General features: G+C 47.8%; 2 protein-coding genes across 10 annotated transcripts in view; both read left to right on the top strand.

Annotated features, from left to right (window-relative positions):
* Positions 1-10,754, top strand: Gid8 (GID complex subunit 8 homolog). The gene is made up of 5 exons (NM_198743.2): positions 1-183; positions 2,719-2,848; positions 4,043-4,239; positions 4,857-5,054; positions 5,796-10,754. The coding sequence occupies exons 2-5, from the start codon at positions 2,731-2,733 to the stop codon at positions 5,967-5,969; spliced, it is 687 nt and encodes a 228-aa protein (NP_942038.1). The 5' UTR covers positions 1-183; positions 2,719-2,730; the 3' UTR covers positions 5,970-10,754.
* Positions 7,536-15,279, top strand: part of Slc17a9 (solute carrier family 17 member 9) — a 22,448-nt gene continuing 14,704 nt past the window's right edge. For 7 of the 9 annotated variants that reach the window (XR_010064669.1, XM_039105555.2, XM_063284238.1 and 4 more), the window contains exons 1-2: positions 7,536-7,673; positions 9,477-13,508. Coding sequence is in view for 7 of the 9 variants with exons in the window: in XM_039105555.2 (XP_038961483.1) it covers positions 13,417-13,508 (92 nt within the window). In the remaining 2 variants the exon portion in view is untranslated. Of the gene's footprint in view, positions 7,674-9,476; positions 13,509-15,279 lie in introns of those variants that run through there. The other 2 variants (NM_001108613.1, XM_039105558.2) reach the window with 2 other exon arrangements.

Genomic DNA, 15,279 nt, shown 5'->3' on the forward strand with positions numbered 1-15,279 from the left:
CTGGGGGCAGACGCCGGTGTATCTACCTCCGCCTCGCGCCCCGCCCCCGCCTCCGCTGCGGCCTCCGCCTCCGCCTCCGCCTCCTCCTCTATCTCCCGCCGTCTCTGCCGCCCCTCCCCGGCCCCGGGAGCGGCCGCGGAGCCGCCACCCAGACCCTGTCGCGCGGGAGGCGGGATCCGCACGGTAAGATGGCCGCAGCGGGCCCTGACGGCCGTGCCGAGCGTCTCTGCGGGGCTCCGGGGTGGGCCGCGGCGCGGAGGTCAGAGGTCGGGGGCTTGTGCTCTCCAGGCTGCCCTGCCCAGGGCGTCCGAGGCGAGAGCGGGGATCAGGGCGGTCAGTCCTGCCCTTCACCGCCCGGCCCCGGAGTGGTAGGTCGGAGGCCGCACTGTTAGTCGGGGTGCTGCCGGGACCGGAATAGTTATTGCAAATGTTCGCACATCTCTGCAATTAAAGGCGCAGTGAAGGGGACAGCGAAAGGCGAAGACGCAGCTACTGCGTTAAAAGTCATCCTCGGGGCTTAGGATGCATCCCGGTCCACTGTGTAACCGCTGAATTTTGGGAACCACTGAATCCTACAGAAACACTAGCCCCTGTCTGTCCTCAGCCTTACTTGATAAGCTTTCCCGGCGCCGAGTGGAAATCGAGAGGGAAGGACCTTCTTGGGAAACATTTTTTTTCAGACTGATCTTTAGCTCACTTATGAATAAAAGTTAAGAATCGGTGAATTCTGTTATCCTGTGGCATGGAGAGACATCAGCCCTGTTCAGTTTCACTTCCCCGGGGCCCCGGCCTCCCGCCTCCCCCGCCCCCTACTAGATTTTAGGGACCTTCAAGTCTGCCAGAACTAGAAGTGTTGGCATGCCCCAAATATTAACCGCAATTATCCGCAAGTGGGCTTAGGAATTTTAATATCTTAAATCTTTCTTTAAACTCTTGCTTAAATACCTTTCCTGTTTCTAGCGTGGGTCCCGGGACCTGTAATCCAGAGTCCTACCACACCTGTCTAACTGCCAGAGTCCTCTGCCCCAGACTTGCCCTGCTCCTCCAACCTGTTTTACTTGCATCTCTCACACTTTGCCGTGCTCCCATTTCTAAGGCCTGACACTTGAAACCTCCAATTTGTTTGTCCATGCTTCTTTTCTCTTGTCCCTTCAAATTCAGTCCAGCAACAGCTGCCATTGATTTGGAGGCCAAAGCTTGATCTTGTCTCTTCTGCTGCCCACTCTACCAGCACTAAGAGGTCTCTTCGTTGGACTGCTTAGCCCTTTCCAGGCAATGTGCATTCCATTGTCAGACCAGACACCAGAGCCGTCTTTCAATTTTATGACTTATTAAAACAGAATAGTTCATCCTTTGCAGTGCACAATGTAATATCCTCGAAGTATATGTTATTGACAAAGTGAAAATGATCCAGCCCATCCTAGAGTTACCTTGACTGTCCCTCCCCTACCCCCACCCTCCCCGTGGCTCTACCATCCTGCCTTGCTCCCCCATGAAACAATCCCTGTGTGATACCATGTCTTTGTTTTAAGATCACACAGTATTTTGTGCTAAAGACATGCCATGTGGTTTGTTTCATATTTGATTTTGCAAAACATGTCACACTTGTACTTCTTATTAAAGTGATGTTCGAAAGTCTTAAGTACTCTGAATGTAAGAATTTCTTTATTTTATTTATTTTTGAGGCGGGGTCTCACCGTGTAACTCTGGTGGGCCCAGAACTCCATCTGTAGATCCACTTGCCCCAGCCTCACAAGCGCTGGTATTAAAATCGTGGTCAACACACACAGCTAAAACTGTCTCTTTGAACCCATTAGTCAACTTGATAGCGTGTTTTAGCTTCCTTCACACCGAGTGTGAATATGCATGTTCGACCAAGTCAGACTTGCATGCTTGTACCGTACTCTGGTCTCTAGCGAGGCTGTCATTCATGAAGCAGACCAGAGCTTGTGCCATACGATCTGTGTGAAAAACAGCAGCCTTCTCTTCAGAACACGAGTGCCCAAGGGTTCAGAGTTGGCGTTTGTATATCAAAGCTCCTTTATTCAGGATCTTGTTGAGTGACTGTTTTGGGGAGTGTGGTCCACCCTTTGTCAACTTAAGTGCATCAGTGAACAGCACACTCTCTGGTGCCTGTAGGATGTAGGAGTACCATTGTCCAACGGAAGGAAGCATGTGTCCCCTTATCGTCCTTCTCACACCTTTGTTCTCCCACGAAGGCGCTGAAGGAGACTCCACCCTTCACTAACACTTGTCTTCCTCTTGATTGCTGCGTCCTTTTTACACCATAACATGCAGTTTTTAACCTATAACTCTGTAGTGATTCCCCTTTATACTTTTTTTTTTCTTTTCTTTTTTTCGGGGCTGGGGACCGAACCCAGGGCCTTGTGCGTGCTAGGCAAGCGCTCTACCACTGAGCTAAATCCCCAACCCTCCCCTTCATGCTTTTAGCTTCAAACCTAACCCCTTCCTTCACAGCGTGATGTCTTGGTCTCTTCATTCTACAACTTGTGACTTTTATTTCACTTACCATACTTCCCACCTTTGACCTTGACGCTACCCCCGACGTGTCATTTTCTCAGGCCATTTTTTGCTTGTCAGTTTCAAGATTGAAAGCATCCTCCTACTCTTGCACTTACTACACTGCTGCGTTTATTTTTTAAAATGATTACACTGGACATGGAATTCTTCCCCAATTATTGTATCCTTTTCCTGTAGAAATAAGTCATAATGAGTTACGCAGAAAAGCCCGATGAAATAACCAAAGATGAATGGATGGAAAAGCTCAACAACTTACATGTTCAGCGCGCAGACATGAACCGACTCATCATGAACTACTTAGTCACAGGTAAAGGCTGGCTGTGCGTGAGGGCCACCAATTGACAGTAGCTCTCCCTTTTTAAACAAGTAGCCCTTTACCCCTGAAGTGTAATGATAAAATTAGGTTGCACTGAGAAATCATTAAAAAAAAAAACCTGTATGTTAACTTTGATATTTGTAAGTCAGACTAACATGTTAAAGGTGGCCTTTTCTAACCCAAAGTGCCATAGGTCATAATCCCAGCACTTGGGAAGCTAAGGCAGGATTGTGATTCAAGGCCAGCCTGGGCTGTAACGTAAGACTTTTGCTCAACTTCCCTAACCCCTAAAAAATATAGATATTTTTCCTATCAATAAAATTAATTGTTCCAGGTCTTTGCGACCTAAAGCAACATCCATTTTTGGCTTTTGAGTTTTACAGTTAAGCTTTCATGATCATTAAGAGTGTTCTGACCCAGAGGGCAGGGGCAGGAAGCTTATGAGTTCTAGACCAGCCTGGACTCTGCATTAAGACTTTGTTCCAAAACTTTAAAAAAATGTTTTGGAATATATTTAAAGTGCAAATAAATGATATCCTCTGGCCAGTTTGGAAAAATATTGTGGCCTTCTAGATGTGCCCAACTCAAAACTTGGAAGGGAAGGAAAATGGCTGGGAGCATGCAGAAGAAAACAGCACTTGATGCTTCTGCTGGGGGAGGAAGTTCACTCCTAACTGTGGTGAAGGAATCAGTTATCCTGCCCAGTTCTCAAAAGGCACACAGTGAGAAGTCTCCCATTATGCTTTGTCCTCCTGCACTTCCCCAGTTATTTTTGCTAAACTCCTTAGAAAGTGGATACAGAAATCTTGTCTGTGGTTTCACCAGGCTCCTGTGGGTGAAATGGCACCAGAGCACAGCAGCCCTGTGAAGATGCAGCAGGTGTCTGCCTCACCTGCAGTTGTCTCTGTTGCTCTGGCGTCCTGACCTGTATTACTGCCTTGATGATGTCACAGCACACAGTGGGCTAGCAGTCCGTGACCTTTAGGTTGATAGGCTAGGCCTTTTGAATAGCTGCAAAGGAATTACAGCCTTGACTATATTAATCACAAAAGTAGTAAAAACCAAGTCCCTTCGAAAGTGTGATTTATATATATGGGGTCATTTAATAATGGTTGGGCTCTTTAGAATCACAAAGCCTGGATCCCTGGTCATCTTTCCTAGCAGTGAAGACCGTTTTCTTTTCAGAGGGCTTTAAGGAAGCAGCAGAGAAATTTCGGATGGAGTCAGGGATCGAACCAAGTGTGGACCTAGAAACACTCGATGAGCGAATCAAGATTCGGGAGATGATTCTGAAGGGTCAGATCCAGGAGGCTATTGCCTTGATCAACAGCCTCCACCCAGAGCTCCTAGACACAAACCGGTATCTTTACTTCCACCTGCAGGTGAGCTCAGCCGTCTGAGGTGGATGCAGTTTGCAGTGGCTCAGAAAGAAAGTGGCCTTGAATGTTGCTTAGTGTTGGGGAGGAGACAGGCTTTCAGCTAGCTGCTGCTTTATGACTATTGAAACTAGTTACTTTTTAAAGGTGTGTGTGTGTGTGTGTGTGTGTGTGTGTGTGAGAGAGAGAGAGAGAGAGAGAGAGAGAGAGAGAGAGAGAGTGGGTGAGTGAGAGAGGGGGAGGGAAGGGGAGGGAGAGTGGGAGTGAGTAGTGTGCATCTGGAAGTAAGAGGTTCTGGCACACTTGCACAGCAAACACTGTGGCAGTCTCACCAATCTCCATTTGCTTTTGAAATGAAAACGCACTAGCTTGGAGATGCTAACTCTTTTATTTTCTCTTGGTTTGGTGGGGGTGGAATCTAGGGCCTTTCCTAGATGCTAAACAAGTGCTTTAACACTGTGAGTTACATACTCAATCCACCTATAACGTATACTTTTGACTGGAGCCAGTGTTTATTGTTATTCATCTCGACAAACAAACCAGCCAGACTTGGTTGTCTTTGCTGTTGACCACACTGGGTGTGCACAGGCTGGCTAAACTTGTCTGTCCTTGTTATTGACTAGCAACAGCACCTGATCGAGCTTATCCGTCAGCGAGAGACAGAAGCAGCTTTGGAGTTTGCCCAGACGCAACTGGCAGAGCAGGGTGAGGAAAGCAGAGAATGCCTCACAGAAATGGAGCGCACATTGGCCTTGCTGGCCTTCGATAGCCCTGAGGAGTCGCCCTTTGGAGACCTCCTCCACATGATGCAGAGGCAAAAGGTAAAGGGCCAGTAAGGGAGACATGCAAGGACCTGTGAAAAGATGGTTCATGTGCTGCTCTGGTGTCGGGGGAGCACGTGGCCCTGGGCTAGGGTGCTCTCTAACCTATCCCTTTTACCTTGTGAAAGTAAGAGCAGGGGCACTAAGACTGTTAGTGCCAAGCCCTTTGCCAGTTTTTCTTCTCTTAGCCTTTCTCCTGTCAGTTTAGAAACAGGTATCCAAAGTATCTTCGCTTAAAAATCAGTGTAGTCTTCTGAAATGTTTTCTTGTTCCTTCTAAATGCTCCAAGCATGATAGTTCATTGCTTTCTAAGACCCACGTCTTCCTTTCCCCTGTGTTGGATTCCTTGAAAACGTTGAGGTGTCTCTTTAAGGCTTGCCTGCTAGGGCTCATATAAACATTGTGCTGTTCCTCTCTGTCAGAGTCCTCACAAAACTGTTTAAAAAGGGTCGGGGTGCTTAGCTGACCAAAGCGTAAGTGCCTTCAGGTGACAGTCATTTAGTGCTCTTAGAATGGCTTTTAGTTACATATTTAATTTGTTTTTAAGTGAGTAACAAGCTTCTTGGGTAAGAACAGTATTGAGATGGGCTGGACTATATCTTACTGATAGAGTGCTTCCCTAACCTGCTTAAGGACCTGGGAGTCTCAGCCTAGCACTGAAAAAACAGATTTCTTAAGCTATTGTCAGGCTTGCTGGTAGTGTATGTGTGGCCATCTCTGTTGGATGTGTTTCTTTTCTAGGTGTGGAGTGAAGTTAACCAGGCTGTTCTGGATTATGAGAATCGAGAGTCCACACCCAAGCTGGCAAAATTACTGAAACTGCTACTTTGGGCTCAGAATGAGCTAGACCAGAAGAAAGTAAAATATCCCAAAATGACAGACCTCAGCAAAGGTGTGATTGAGGAGCCCAAGTAGAGCCTGTCCACGGAGCCAGCACTGTCAATCAGCACAGGACTCCTCCTCTGTGACTGGCAGGTTGTCACTGCAGTAGAGAACCTTTCCCCCTGTACTTTTCTTTGGCCCCATTGTTTAAAAGGGGAAAATGGCCTTTTTAAACACTGGCAAACCCGTGATGGAAGACACCACCTCTGCCGTGCCCTGGATCCTGAGGGCTGCACACACTTCAGTTGACTGTCCTCGCGCTTCCGGATCGCTGGTTCCAGAAGATGTGGTTTGCCACCTGTGCTGCACTGCTGGGAGTGTCACCTCCGCTGAAGGCCTCCCACAGGACAGCACACAAGAAGTGCTGAAGTGCTGAATGCTTCGACACCTGCTAGCGTGCAGGCAGGCAGGCAGGCAGGCAGGGTCTTATCTTCCTAGGTCTCACCAGACTTTCATGGTTTTCCTTACCCCTTCTTTTTTTTCTTTTTCTTCCTCCTTTTGTTCCTTCATAGGAAAGAATATATAAATTTGTAAATCTTAATTCAAAGATAACTTTGGTGTGGGTACTGAGTTTGGTTTGGTTCTTTGCCTTTGCCTTTTGGTGTGGGCTGTGTGGCTTTTGGGAGGAAGGGTGTGTGTGTGAAAGGTGAGGCTGTGGGTTTGTTTTCTCTTTTTTTTTTTTTAATTTTCAAAATATATTTTGGGTGCTGTATGTGATGAGAGACTCATTCATAGTGGATCAATGAATAATCTCTTGTAGGTAATTTTATTTGAAAATAAAGATTTCTTTTTACTTCCAGTATAACCACAATGGCTTCTAAAAAATTCTCATCTCACACAGCCCTTGTTTTGGGTGTCCTTTCCCTGGCACAGAGGCAGCACCTTAACCCATAGCTGGGAGACTATTCCCATGTGCCTAGGGAATGCTCTGCATGGTAGCCAGGCAGTCTGGTGTTGGTGGGATAACCGAGTGGTCTCAAGCATCACAGAGCTGGATGTTCATGCTAGCCAGATGGAACTTGAGCTTGGCAAAGTCGTTTCTTATTTCTTGTCTCAGTGTCAGCAGTGCTGTGTGTCCTGCTTCTCAACAGCTATTTGTTACCTGCTCAGGGGAAGGCATTACCTGTAGGTATGGTATGCTTACGTAGGTCAGTGCTCCGAGTAATGAGTGTGTACATGCATTGTGCCGGGCACAGTGTGTTTGGTTGATTCTTGGCAGTGGTCCAGGCCTGATGGGGTCAGTGCTAAAGGCTAGGGTGGGGGTGGAGTGCACAGGGGTACACAGACCTGCAGAGCCCTCAGATAGTTATCCCTGGCTGTGAATGGTGAAGATGTGAGTACCATCCTCTGGTGGAAGTTCCTGCCTGTCCAACACGAGAGCCAGGAGTTTGGTACTGGTACTGGCTACTAAGAAACAGTGTCCTTAGTAACTGCTGAATTAGGATTATTCCCTGTTCTTAAGCAATACTAGCATACTGACTAGCTGGGTCAGACTGGGCAGCTCAGGTACCACAGCTAACCAGCTGTCTCTCTCTTGTTCCCTACTTCAGTGTTGTTCATCAGTACCTGTCTGTTCTTTACCCACAGGATTCTTTTCTTGTTGGGATGGAATGAAGTGTCTTCCAGCTCTCTGCTTCTCCCTCTCTGCTTCTACCGCAGAGGGCAGATCTTAGGATCACATTAGTGACAGACTCAAGGATGGAATTGTTGCTGTCATGATCCTCCACTGCTCTTCCGGTGTGTGAGTAAGGAGTGAGCAGACCTCTCCTTACCTTCTGGACAGGTGGCTTTCAACATTCTCGTGAAATGTAGCCTTCCGTCTGCTTTAAGGATAAGAATAAGGTAGAGGAGTTTCTGGAGAGACAGGTCTTTAGTTAAGAAGAAATGATGAACAACCATGAAGACCAGAGTCCACCATCCACATAAGTCAGACAACCCCCGCAAATTCCTGTAACTTCAGTTCCAAGGAATATGATGTTCTCTGTGACCTCCACATACACACAGGCAGGCAGGTGCAGGTAACACACACACATGCACGCACACACATGCTCACACACAGGCTCACAGATTTTTAAGGCAAAGGGGAAGTATTAATTTTCAGGTAGCTAATAGGTTAAATGAGTCAGAAGTTGGGGAGGGGTATCAATAAAGATACAATGTTTTTAAAGCACCACATGAAGCCAGGCATGGTGGCTCCTGCCTGTTATTACAGTATTCACGAGGCTGAGGAAGGATTTTCTAGTCCAGCCTAGGCTATGTTATAAGATCGTTTTTCTTAAACAAAAAGGCCCCAGATAGCCAGCATATTTGTATCTTTGTGTGTGTGTGTGTGTGTGTGTGTGTGTGTGTGTGTATGTATGTGTGTGTATGTATGTGTATGATCACTTGTAGAGCTAATCAGTTTGATGTGTTCTTAAAATTAGAGGGCATGAAATGTGTAGTAAAGGGAGGGAGGGAGGTCCTCTCTGTACGGGTTATCCACAAATACACAGAAGCTTGTTGCATGTATAAAATGTTCAGTGGCTATAAGACAGTGAGTTGACAACTTACTAGCACTTCAGTCAATAGCTTAGTCAGCCAGTGCCACAGTTGTCAGTGGCTTGAAGAATGTCAGCTAGAACTGCTTGCTTGTCCACAATCTGTTAGTGCCTAGAAACCCCCTTCCAAGGAGTCACATGTAGTCATTTCCTGTTGCAGCAGACAAAGTAGCTTTATTTCTTTCTGCACCTTTTGATGGAAAGTGCCTTGAAATAAATGAGACACGAATATTCTGGTACTCTGCTCCAATATCATAGAGCTGTACAAGGAACAACCCAGTTTGAAATTTTCTAAAGCATGGTAATTATTTCACACTAAAGATGAGAATTTGTTTTGTCACTTGACTTATGGTTTGGGTTTGGTGTTTGAGACCTCCCACAGTATGTAGTTGAAGACTTTGTAAAGTGACTTTGAGGCGGGCCTGTGGAACTGAGGTGGGCAGTATGTTGTCATTATTGTCTTTTGTGCTATTAGTTTTGGAGAGGAGAATCCAGGAGAGTCCTTCCAGAAGGATTCTTCTATGTTCCATGATAAAGACACTGATATGATCAAGAGAATGACGTGGGATTTCCTTCCAGGTTGTTGCTCTCCAGTCTCAGAAAGAACAAAAGACCAAATTCCAAATGTCAGGGTAACAACATTGTCTACACACCTGCATTTCAAGGTGCTGAGTTGTATACAGGGCTTCATGCAGGGGGCAGCCTGCTCACCAGGCTTTACTCACTGCTGCATTGTTGGCAGGTCTCGTTCTGACACCATGCATAATTATTTTTGTTTCACAAATATTGCTTTTTTCAGACACTTAGTAAGCTGCATTGCCAGCAAGGATGTGGGGTCTGTATCAGTCCTTAGCTCGCTGGAGCACTCATGCGCACACTTCGTTATAATTCTTCATTCAGTGGCATTTATACCTCTGCCACATATCATCTGAGAAGTCCAGGTTGGGTAGCTTCTGGGTGCCTGCTATGAATTTGTTAGTAAAAGTTTTCATGTTTTTCCCAGAATGGTTGTCTGAAAGCTCTTTTCCCACTCCTTCACTGAAGAGGTACAGCAGGAGAAGAGAATTACTGACCACGCTTGTCAGCATATTAGAGCTGGAAGAGTGGGAAAGTGTAGCTGCATGCTAGCTTTGCTCTGTTCCCATGCCAGCAGTGCCACAGCATAGAGCCAGTCTACTCCGCTGACGGCTGCAGCCTTCCTGGACCCCAGGATGTGATGACTGTGGGGGCCCTGTATGCAGTATGCAGAGGCTCCCAAGACGGACTTCTGTCTCCATTGCCATTTTCTCAGGCAGGTCTGAGGGAAATGCAGTGAGATGAAACCTCCAAGGGAACCAAGCAGCGCACTACGGAGCGTCCTGCACTGTGTAGTGGGTTGTGACCGCACACAGGAAGGGCCTTGTCATCCCCAAACCCTGTGGCAGGGTCACCCTCTTCACCATTGCTCACTCGTCCCTCACATTCCCAGAGGGTAATGCTCCACATGCCGATGGGTGGTAGAGACCTCTGCTGTGCTTGAATGTGAGCTCTTGTATGTTAAATCTGAGAGGCTTGAGGTACCATCTGCCTATCATGAATGAATTCCCATGATTTTGGAATGCCATCCTGACTTGAGACTTTATATTTACATGAAAGAAGAAAGAATTTGAATGACCCCTGATATTACCATCTATTGCAGACTCACCACACTTCAGTGCACTGAGTAATATGTCCTGAGACAGTCTGCCTGTTCTGGAAGCTAAGAATGGCTATAGTGGTATTAAGACCTGGACAATAAACCCATCAATAGGGTTACATGTGAATCTGGTGGACTGGTGGGGCAGGGATGTCCAGTGTCATGGCAGGTATGACTGGAATTCTGCAACTGTTGTCTGCAGCTCATCCATGCCCCCTAGATCCATGCCAGGTTAAGGTCCAGGATGACACTAATAGAGAAGAAAACTGCAGAACTGCTTGTGCCCAACTGTAACCAAGAGATGTGACTACTGGATGCTTACTGTCTGTGACTTTTTTTTTTTTTAAGGTTTTTTGTTTTGTTTTAAAGAAAACTTGTGTGTATGTGTGTTCTGCCTGGGTGTATATCCAGGTACCATGTGTGTGCCTCGTGCCCACAGAGGTCAAAAGAGGGCATCAGATCTCTTGGAACTCAAATTATGGACAGTTGTGAGCTGCATTGTATGTTCTAGAAACCAAACTCTGTAAGAACAAGGGCTCCTGGTCAGCTCCTTGCATGTAACTTTTCACGGGAGTACCTTCTTAGATACAGGTTCTGATGAACGTTCTCCTTGCCTGGCCTTTCTGAAAGTGGAGGAGGTGGGGGCTTTGGAAAGTGGCTACTATAGTGTTGCTGGTCCTTCGTGTGATTGTTCATCTCTTGAATCTACTCTGCCAGTCTCCTGCGGTGGGACCCTGAAGTGCCTGGAAGTTGGTCTCTTAAACAACTCTGACTTCCCCATTCCTGTAGATAGATCTGCAGATCTCACGCATGTGCGTGCACAAACAGAAATTATCCCGCTTGTAGGTCAGATGTGTGACAACCTCCCAAGTGGTTCTCAAAAGTAAAACAGGCCATCCTGTCACCTGGAACTCTGGTATAGAATATGAGGGGTAGTGCTGAGGGTGGCAGTGTTTCTCAGCATTTGGGGTGTTTATAAGGTTCAGGGGACGGCACCGGCACCCAAAATAGAACGAGCTGTTCCAGAGCCCCAGGGATTATTTTGTGAACAGAACTGGCCATGCACAAGCATCTTTGGTCATCATGAGTCCACTGTCTGACTTCCCATGGACTCAGACCTGGATGCTTGAACTCTTCTCTACAATGTACACGTTCAACTTAGTACACGTTCAGCTTAGAAGGTGGATACAAGGGGCTGGGGATTTAGCTCAGTGGTAGAGCGCTTACCTAGGAAGCGCAAGGCCCTGGGTTCGGTCCCCAGCTCCGAAAAAAAAGAACCAAAAAAAAAAAAAAAAAAAAAAAAAAGAAGGTGGATACAAATTATATTCAGTACTGAAACCTTCTTTTTAGGCAGGGTCTTAACAGTTGCTTGTCGGTAACAGTGGAGTAAAATCTAATTATTCAGTTTGATTTATTTGGACATTTCTGCTTTAGAGCTGTTGGGCTACAGAGGAGGTGGGAGTTAAGTGGAGTCTTAAAGGAGACTCAGGCCTAGGATAGGTTCTAGGGGTTGCTTTTATTCGTGATCCCAGTCATTTGGACCCATGCTGTGTCACATCTCTTTAGAATGGCCAAGGATCTAAAAAAGACAGGGTGACAGTATAAGCAACAAGTGAGTCAGTCATTACAACAAAGTGTGGCCCCTCTGCCAGACATTGCCTGTCTGATGTTTCCACATCAAATTTTCCATCTTGAAGTGCAAAGATGGTTTTGTCAGTTGGGTTTGGGGCAGCTCACAAGTACCAACTAAAAGCCTAGAGAATGCCCACCCCAGCTACTGCCAACAGCTGGTGGTCGTTACCTCCCACCCATATGTGCTCCTGTTTCAGTCAGGCAGCTCTGGCTGTGCCCATTCCTTCTGCTCTAGTGACTGGGAGACCACCGGGGAGGAGAGTCCCCATTCCCTGACCACAACCTTTTCAACTCTGGTGGTGTATTGATCCACCCTGCTGTGAGGCTCTGGCCTAAGATGTGTACCCAACGTCTTGTGTGGTCTGCTCCTGCTGACCTCGTGTGTCTCGAGGGTTCCTCCTCCGCCCAACCTACTTAAGGTAAGATCCTTTTCTGCCCTTGTCCACCCACTCAGGAAGAAACACTGAAGATTTCCTGCTGTGTGGTTCTGGGTCTTTCATAGGCCGTCTCTGAAAAGCTTCACATTATCATGATTCTCAGTACCATATACTTATGAGCAGTCCCTGGGTCACTAGGGAGGCAAGCCTTTCTCTGCCATCAAGTATGTGTCCTACAGGACAAGTGATGTGGATGGAAGACTGACCTCACTGTTAGGTCCAGGTTGTTTTCTCCAGAACTGGGAATTGAGTCCAGGGCCTCACACACACTGAGCACATGCTTAACAAATGAGCTATACCCTAGCTTCAGGTCCTAATAATTCTTTTAATACAAATGTATGATCAGGAAGACCTGTTAGGCAGTTGAAGGCTCAGAAGGCATTTTGTGGAGAGTGGAGATGAGATTCTAAGTGCAATGAGAAGCCTTTAGTGGGTGTGTCCCAGTTGGCCTGCAGCTGTGTAGGGGAGGCATTTGTTTAGAATAACAGAATAGAGGAGCGATGAGGCAGTATGAGGAAGGAGCCTCAGAAGCCTTCCTGAAGTGAAGCTGAGACCCACCCTAGATCCTAGCCTTTTGGTCAGTTCTCAGAACACCTTTGCCTAGGATTTCAAGGTCAATGACCACCTTTGATGCCCTTTGTGCCTGTGTTACAGTTCTCTCACCAGCCCAGTTCTGCTCCAAGAGATCCATTTTTAAAACTGCCTTAAAGTTTTACTATCTTTGCATTTTGTTACCCATTGATCCCTAATCTTTACTAGACTAGAACACAACCCTGTGAGCACTTCTGTCACTCCCATCTACCGAAATACACACACACACACACACACACACACACACACCAGAGAGAGAGAGCGCGCCACAGAGACACTCATAAACACTGCTCACTGTCCTGTCATTTCAGGCAGGTCTGGGGCCACAATCCTCCAGGGATTTCTCTTCCCCAGCAAGCTGGTCTGGGGCCACAATCCCCCAGGGATTTCTCTTCCCCAGCAGGAAGTCCCAGTGGTAAGCCTCTGGCTGCTTAAAGGTCCCTGGCCCTGCCTCCCGGGACATCAGTGGGGCGGGGACTCAATTCCGGGGGCAACTCGTCCTGGGAGAGCTAGACGGAAGCACTGGGACTGACACGTGGACTTGGGCGGTGCTGCCCTGTGGGTTGTCCTAGGTCTGAGGTGGGAGGGCACGGTGCACAACGGTGCCCATGCCATCCCAGCGCTCTAGCCTGATGCAGCCAATCCCAGAGGAGACCCGCAAGACCCCTTCTGCGGCAGCAGAGGACAAACGGTGGTCCAGGTGAATTGGGGTGTGGGTGAGGCCGGGGCAAGGAGGACATTTACATTTAGGAAGGGAGCAGAGGTGCTACCTCATTAGACCTGAGTTCAGGGAACACCAGACTCTAGCGGCTGCCTCCCAGCCTTTCTGCACCCTGCCACCTTCACTCCTGGCATGCCCCCTCCCTGGGCAGCCCTAGCCCCCAAGTAAAGGGAGGGCACAGATGCTCGACCCACTAAAGGGACCCTTCTCCCATTTCCAATCAAATGCCAAAATCGGGCAAATGGCTTCTTTGCCCTTTTCCTTGCCAGTGATTCTGAGGTCTAGGAGGCAGGGTAATGTCTGTGAGGCTCGGTTGGAGCACTGGACTGGACAGATGCTCACAGCATAGGGATCTATGCAGCAGCTCCAAGTCACAGGCAGGTCCTGAGTTCACAAGTCTTCTAAACTAGGGAGGAAAACAGCAATTACCCATCCTCATTCACATTCTGTTCCCACTATTTCCACTACTCTCCCAGCAAGCAGCCCCACAGAAACCAGGAGCAAAGGTGGCGTCTGACTATAAGACCACTGTGAGAGGGTTCAAATGGGAACCTAAAAGAGCTCACACCTGCCCTGGTTCCTGTGGTCTTCAGGCCCAGAGTCAAGCCTTGGTAGCTCCCAGTCACCTAGGGCAAGAGCCCTGGATCTATTGGCAGGAAGTGTAAGGAGGACCTTAAGATAGTACACTACTGGACCTAGACCAGATGAAGACACAGCAGATCATGGGGAGGCACAGAACTAGATCATAGCCTCGCTGGTGACAGTTACAGTAGGGTCAGACTCTGCCAGATGAGGAGCACTTTGTGCCTGCCCTCACTAGCTCTCTTTCCCTCTCTGGCTTACCACCTCCCTCCCTACCCGATGTTTATCCCCAAGGCCTGTGCTTCACCTGGCCCTTGGAGGCACCACCCAGGGCTTTCTTAGAACTATAAACTGTTCTGCCAATTTTGCTGTAGGTTACAATTTAACGGCTCTGCCTGGCCCTTGTCTTTACTGTTTCTCCTGTGTAGTGTCTCCAATCACCTTTATCAGAAGTGGTAGCTGAGAATTCTGGGGAATTTTTCAGGGTCAAGGCCATTCACAACTCACTCGGGGGTAATAGTAACAGCAATAAGTGTTGTTAGTAGGCACAGGGCATGGGAGTTCAGGGAACACCAGACTTTAGGAGCCCAACACCCATGACCACCTCCTGTTTGGAAGGCAGTATTCTCTTCAACAAAATTTGAGCGTTGGGGTGGTTGGTGGAGGCTGAGTTAGAGAGATACAGTAACAGAGTATACTCTGGCCCCCTGGCTACTGTTGCCAGCACATTTCCCCTCTGAACCAAGGGCCACGTGATCACCTGTTTTCTCAGCCCGGATACTCTGCACAGGCCTTCTAACAGGAAGCTAAAGCTGCACAAGTCTGTGAGGAAGTATGCTTGCTGAAGAGATCCAGCCTGAGCTCTGGCTCCGGGTGGGCAGGCGGAGATTTTCAGACAGTCTTAGCCCAAAGATCTTTCATCAAGATGGAGGGCTCTTGGACATGAGGTTCTAACCAGTCAGGGAAGCTGGCCCGGTAGGGCCCCTCCAGGAGGATGGTCATATTTGGTGTCACCGGCAAGCACTGAGGATGTACCTTCATTAGCCTGGCTGGTACCATCCACCCAGCTGAGGGACAAGGCCCATTTCTTGCCTCCAGGGTGTGGGGATGAAGCAGAAGGCTGCTGAGGTACCTATTAGCATATCGAAGGGGATACTGTCCCACACTA

The sequence above is a fragment of the Rattus norvegicus genome, chromosome 3 (genome assembly GCF_036323735.1).
Source record: "Rattus norvegicus strain BN/NHsdMcwi chromosome 3, GRCr8, whole genome shotgun sequence".
Taxonomy (NCBI): Eukaryota; Metazoa; Chordata; class Mammalia; order Rodentia; family Muridae; genus Rattus; species Rattus norvegicus.